Source organism: Triticum dicoccoides, chromosome 3A (genome assembly GCF_002162155.2).
Source record: "Triticum dicoccoides isolate Atlit2015 ecotype Zavitan chromosome 3A, WEW_v2.0, whole genome shotgun sequence".
NCBI lineage: Eukaryota > Viridiplantae > Streptophyta > Magnoliopsida > Poales > Poaceae > Triticum > Triticum dicoccoides.
In genome coordinates, this window is record NC_041384.1 from 520,159,276 (window position 1) to 520,165,914 (window position 6,639).

Sequence of the window (6,639 nt, forward strand, 5' to 3'; positions counted from 1 at the left end):
GGTGGTGCCGTCATGTCGCCGGGGGAATCGTCATCACCGCCATCATCTCCATCAACTCCACCGTCTTCATCAACATCTTCTATTTGTTTGAGTAGATCCCTTTTGTACAATGGTTATTTGGTAATCGTGGTTGGCTTGAGTTGCATGTTTTATTTTGTTGTTGCCCTTTGATGCCCATCATATGAGTGCTCAGTATGTGGATCACATCTTAAGGTTAGTTGTATGTTGAGAAAATTATGCATAGGCCGGTCGAAGTGACAGATATTACCTTGGCTGAGTGTAGGGATTGATACATATGAGATGATGGGGACCAAATTATCTTAATGCTATGGTTGAGTATTCCCTTCATAATTCTATCCAATGCAAATGCAATGGTTGGGGTGCGGAAATGTGTGGCCAATAGTTGGCACAGTTCCGACTAACCATCCGTTCATTTTGTGTAGTGCAACTAAAGTTGGTCTACATATGGAAAACATGGTCAACTTATTTGAAATCAAATGCAAGCAAGGTGCTTAGAATCGTGATTTTGAATTGGATCAGAGTTCCAATGGTAGGAGCGCAAATTGTAGAATCTTAACAATCAGAATCACAAAAATGTATATTCTACAAACCAAAATTGTAGAATCCGAGTGGTTAGTTTGGATCGTTAGGTCGTAGAATCGTACAAGAGAATCGCAATTCTGATAATCTTGAATGCAATCAAACTTAGTTATGCACAAGTAATTATCAATTGATATTGGTTCACCTTAAAATCTGATAAGTAGTGCGGTGAAGAAGTCATCTGTGCGTACTTCATTCCGATTAGTTATTTTGTGCAATGCAACTAGAAGATAATACACTCTTGATATAAAAATATATTAACATCATAGATTAGTTATATAGTAATGTTTAAGTATTTGATATATTTTGTTGAGAAGATCATACCCGACTTAGGCAGTGGTGTGATCAGGACAGACAACACTCTCGGAGTTTATCCAGATCATGTTCAACATTTTTTGAGTAGTGTCCACCGCGCGCCTAAACATCTATCTCTCTCAAAACAAAAACCAGACATTTAGTTTTCCTTTCTTTCAGAATTAGACATTTAGTCCAGAACCGGAGTATCATGATGTGAGATGTCCGCCGCGCGCCTAAAAATACCATGTTCTTGGACACATGTGGAATTGCGACAAATTTATGTGGGATGCGTGGGCTATCCAACAAAACCCACGTCCAATTCACATCAATCCACATCTCCGCTAGGGAAAAAACACTACCACGTCGCCCACACGCGGCCACGCCATGCAGCGACCATCATGGCGACTGGGCGAGGCAATCGGCAGCCGGAGCGCCGCCGGTAGCTCCGCCTCCACGCATCTTCCCACTACGCCGCGGCGGAGAAGGCGTCGCTCCCACGGAATCCTGCGCGCTCTCGCACCGATGGAAGAGAGAGTTCCGCCCGTGCCGCCGCTAGCTGCGCCCCCAGGACGAAACACCACGATGGGCTTTAGCAATAGCGATAGCTCATGGTCAAAATGGTTCTTGCGACTTAACATGCAGTCGATTCAGATTGCAATTGAGTTTATCAGCACGGCCAATTATAGCATTAACAGTATTCCCGATTTTGGTAAAAGCAGATCACATACCGTAGATTCCGAGTGTGCAATATGGAGCCACTCATGACTCCTGGAAACCAATCTGTAACCTTTAGACAGTATGACCATTCACACCAAGAATGCGTGCAATTTACAGAAGTTTTGTTTGCACCCTCGGTTTCTCGATTTTTTGTCTAAAAGGACCACACATCGAACGTAATTGACAGAAAAGATCACCCCTGAGTCATATTGCCAAAACAAACCAGCTGGGTCGTGGCGGCAGGCGTGGCAGCCGACACATGGCGCCTGCCGCCATGCGCGGAGGCGGCAGCCCCTGCCGCCACAGGCCCCGGCGGCTGGTGGTCTGCCACAGGATTCTGCGAACGCAGCGGACGCGCGACGGAACAGAGCACTGTACAGATGGCCCTGCCGTCTCCTGGTGTGGCGACAGTACTGTAGCTAATAATAATCCGGTGTAGTTACTAGTAGTACATGCATGGGATTCCCTCGAATGCGATGCATGCATGTAGCCCAGAAATAGTACTCTCTCCCTTGATTATTACCACTCTCTCTTGCCTCTTGCATGCATGCATGCAGCGCGTGCACAACGATGCATCTCGCGTGGAGAAGCCGCAGTCCAAAGAAGTATACAGTCCTGCACAGTGTTGCCGCCACATCAGGAGGCGGCAGGGCCCACTTGCACAGCCTCCTTTCCGTCCCGTTTGCTGAATTCTGTGGCAGGCCACCTGCCGCCTGGGCATGTGGCGGCAGGGGCTGGGCGTGGCGGCTGCCGCGCCTGTCGCCACGACCCAGCTGGTCCGTTTTTTCAATGTGATATAGGGGTGGTCTTTTCTGTCAATTGTGTTCGGCAAGTGGTTTTTTTTGACAAAAAATCCGGTTTCTCGAACCGGCCCGAGGCCCACATTCCAAGGTGCACTACAAGTTGGTAGTCTGCGTCTGCATTCCAGCGTCAGACGCTCATGACCATTCACGTTGTAGTGCTCGACAAGCTCCGTTTCGTTTTCTTCCGGGGGTGTCTTGGCGCTGGTGTGTTCCACGCTCCGCAAGTTGGCAGGCAGCTCTTCCCGGATCTATTTAAGCAGGGCCATGCGATGCATCTCAGAGCCGTACACTCACGAGCATCGTTGAGGCAACGATGGCCGGTCATCGACAATCGTTGGCAGCGGCTTCTCTGAAGCTCCCAGCTCTTCTGCTTCTGTGGATCTTTAGCTTGAACTGTAAGTCCCCGATGCACCTGCGGGCTGCAGCTAACGAGATTTGTTCCGTACCGAGTTACCATGAGAACTTCCAGGAGTTGATGCATGCTGTTACTGTTTATCTTTGTAAGGGGGCATGCCGTCGCGCACTTTGATCCTGCAAACATGACGGAACTGCAGAAACATGTCTCCTTTTTCGACCGCAACAAGGATGGCTTCATCACTCCTGTGGAAACCATCCAAGGTGACTGTGCTTATCCAACAAATTAGGCAAGATCGTTATTTTTTCCCCTTTCGTGAGGAAATTAGGCAAGCTTATTACTTCAGTAGATGTCATGCATATGCACTGTTTTTTCAAATGATGCATCTGAAGCTTCTAACTTTAGATTGAGGTACATGTGAAGAATAATACACCTTTTATTATACTAGTATTGATTTGCTATGTGTGCTTACAACTTCTTTGTACTAACTGTATTACATTTCTTTTAATTAAGTGAAACATTTCCCTTTTTTTCTTTTGCCACAATATCAGTCAATATGTTAGGTAACTTTGCCAATGTTCAAAAGTGATTAATTGATCTCAAGCAAAATGCCAAAATTACATGCAAGACCATTTTCTGATAGCTTTCGGAGTAGCAACAAATGATAAAGCTTGTCTACAATTTCACATGGAATCCTACGTATAATAATTTATTTTTTATTTGTATATATTAAACATATCTTTGAGGTTGCAGGGTTTGTTGCAATCGGTTGCGAGTATGCATTTGCTACTGCTGCCTCAGCCTCCATTCATGGTGCCCTTGCTCCTCAAACAACCCCGGTAGCCCATCTGTCTTACACATACAGAAACATGTGGGCCTGCAGATAACTAATTCGGATGTGTTATGATGTCTTATTCAATTCAGGCTGGCACACCACTGCCTCACTTGACAATATACGTGGAGAATATCCACAAAGCTATGCATGGAAGTGATTCGGGTGTATACGATCCTAAAGGAAGGTAGTTAAAATCACTTGCTTTACCTAAGTGCATGTCCGGTTTCATATCTAGTAAAATCAGCCCACGCATGCTGAAAATTGAAGGGAAAACAGTGGTGGCAGCTCGAATTTCTTTGGTTTTTGCTAATATGTATGGAGTTTAACTATAGTCAAATTTTATAAAAGTTCATCATCTCATAAACCATATGAAATTACATATATTTGCAATATTTATGACCATCTGTCAACCCAAAAATAAGGAGATGGACCGCTCGCATTGTTCCTCGCGGGAGGCTAAGCGGAACCCTAGCTGCTGCCACCCCGACCCCTCCCTTTTCCTCACAGCATCGACCTCCTCATTTTATGGGGTGTAAATTATTTTATTTGGAACAACACATTTTTTTTAGAAAATAACAATGGTCAAATTGATGCTTTAGAGACCACATGCATCAATGCCTGAAGCTACTTATATTACAAATCAAAGGAATTATACCTCTATATAGCCATGGACTCTTTTAGAAACATATATAGACATGCATAAGCAACGGAAATTGCCTTTGGTGACCGAGCTCACTGGAGGCCTCCAGATTCAAAATTCAAATTTCATCAAAATTATATTTTTACATTTCAAAAAATTCTGAGAAAAAGTACAGATATACATGAAGGCATAACACACATGTGTGTAAATTTTCATGGCAAAACCCATTGACATGAGGGCTGTGCAAAACACATGATACTATTCATCCTCCCAGACCATGAATTTGTCTTTTTTGTACAGGTCGCATTTCAACGTATTTCATCATGAAATTTTACACACATGTGGGTTACATCCTTACATGCATGCATATTTTTTTCAGAATTTTTTGAAACATAAAAGTTTGAATTTGACCTTTTAAAAAATAAAGGCCTCCATGGAGCTCGGCCTCCAAAACGCCATTCTCAGTAAGTAACACCTACTGTAGTTTCTTACTTAGATATACATGAGTTGGTATCGTCAACAAAAAAATATGAGTTGGCTTTTGTCATTTGGTTTTATGATATACTTCCCTTTTTATTATGTTACTCTAGTGATGAAATGCTAAAGTTTTTGTGTGTGTTTTGAAAATTTCAAGTTCATACATGTTCTAACATCACAAGCTGCAGGTTTCTTCCCCAAAAGTTTGAGGAATTATTCAAAACATATGCAATACTCCGGCCAGATGCGTTGACACTTGCAGAGATGCATGCGATGCTCTTTGCTAAACGAGATCTAGACCCGATATCATGGTAAGTTTTTAGTCTACCAATTGTTTGTGAAAATTGCATTCTCGAAGTAGAATATCACATATAAATTTGATTATAGTTTCCTTCGGAATAACTAGGAATTCAGTAAAGGGTACAATGATCGCTTAAGACTCTTTGAAGTTGCCTGAGTCTGCATTTTCTCTTATATTCTGTAGGGCGCCACCCGAGATAGAGTGGGGGCTATTATTCACGCTTGCAAGCGATTGGCTTGGATTTCTTCACAAGGACAGTGTTAGAGGTATATACGATGGAAGCGTGTTTACCAAGTTGGAGAAGAAATGGCACCCTTCTCAAAGTGATATATGATGAACTTGATGTAATGTGGGACCCACATACAAGCGACGGAGAAGGCCCAATTCGTCCACACTAGGAGACCATGTCATTGCAGGCAACCACCCAATTTGAAATACATATTGTATCTCTAATTACCATAGTTAATACCCACCCTCCGTCTCAATATAAGTGTCTCAACTTTAATACTACTTTATAGTAAAATTAGTACAAAGTTGAGACATTTATTTTGGGATGGAGGAAGCATTAGTTTAGAGTAAGTGTTTGGATATGGAAAGGTTCGTCCCGAAGAAGGTTTTCCTACTATCTCCAAATTCAACTAGAGTTTTTTCTTTTCCTCCAAGTTGTAATTTGCTTTATAAGCCCCCCAGAGTCGATGAATATGATCAGGCAAGTTGAATACATTTTCCTACCGTGTGTTCTCTCTAATGTGCCCCTTGTTATTATTACGCCCTAGGCGCCTATCCAGCCTCGTCCACCAGTTCACCACAACTACTGTTTGAAATATTCCTTACATGTGATATTGTGATGATAATATTTCTCTATGTATTTACGAGTTATTTTTATTGCCTTTGAACATCATCACTAAGATCCTTGAAGAAATTTTAATTTCTCATATAAATTAGACAATGATAATATTTCTCTACGTATTGACGAGTTATTTGTATTGTCTTTGAACATCATCACTAACATTCTTGAAGAAATTTTAGTTTCTCATATAAATTAGACAATAATTTCTTTTAGAATAATTTCAAAGGAATTCAGTAAATGGGTGCAATAATCATATAAGGAGCTTTGAAGTTGTCCCAGTCTGCATTTTCTCTTATATTTGTAGGGCGCCACCGGGGTAGAGTGGGGGCTAATATTCATGCTGGCAAGTGATAGGCTTGAATTTCTACACAAGGATAATTTTATAAGGTATACATGATGGAAGGTCATTTACCAAGCAGGAGAAGAAGAGGAACCCTTCTTGATGTGATATGTGACGAACTTGATGTAATGTGGGAGAGGGGGGGGGGACATGCCAGTGATGGAATAGGCGCAATCCGACCACACTAGGAATTTAGGTCGCTCTAGGTAACCAACCAATTTGAGATGTGTACTATATCTCTAGTTATCCTAGACAATATTAGTTTGGAGCAAGAGTTTAGATATGGAAAGATTCATCTCGAAGAATGTTTTCCTGCTATCTCCAAATTATGTTAGAGTTGTTTTTAAGTCAATGTTGCAATTGGCTTTATAAGCCCTCCTTGTTGATCTATACAATCATGCAAGTTGAGTTTATCTCGCCACCT

At 42.1% G+C, this 6,639-nt stretch overlaps 1 protein-coding gene across 1 annotated transcript; it reads left to right on the forward strand.

Moving 5' to 3' along the window:
* The first annotated feature begins 2,701 nt into the window (after positions 1 to 2,701).
* LOC119268927 (probable peroxygenase 4) lies at positions 2,702 to 5,773 on the forward strand. Its single transcript, XM_037550648.1, has 6 exons — positions 2,702 to 2,812; positions 2,922 to 3,035; positions 3,526 to 3,611; positions 3,697 to 3,791; positions 4,913 to 5,035; positions 5,209 to 5,773. The coding sequence occupies exons 1-6, from the start codon at positions 2,731 to 2,733 to the stop codon at positions 5,357 to 5,359; spliced, it is 651 nt and encodes a 216-aa protein (XP_037406545.1). The 5' UTR covers positions 2,702 to 2,730; the 3' UTR covers positions 5,360 to 5,773.
* Positions 5,774 to 6,639: the final 866 nt, after the last annotated feature.

Coding starts and splice junctions, on each gene's coding strand:
- LOC119268927 (XM_037550648.1), top strand. CDS start 2,731: ATGGCCGGTCATCGACAATCGTTGGCAGCGGCTTCTCTGAAGCTCCCA. Junction 2,813..2,921: donor GTGGATCTTTAGCTTGAACT/GTAAGTCCCCGA, acceptor TTATCTTTGTAA/GGGGGCATGCCGTCGCGCAC. Junction 3,036..3,525: donor TCCTGTGGAAACCATCCAAG/GTGACTGTGCTT, acceptor TTGAGGTTGCAG/GGTTTGTTGCAATCGGTTGC.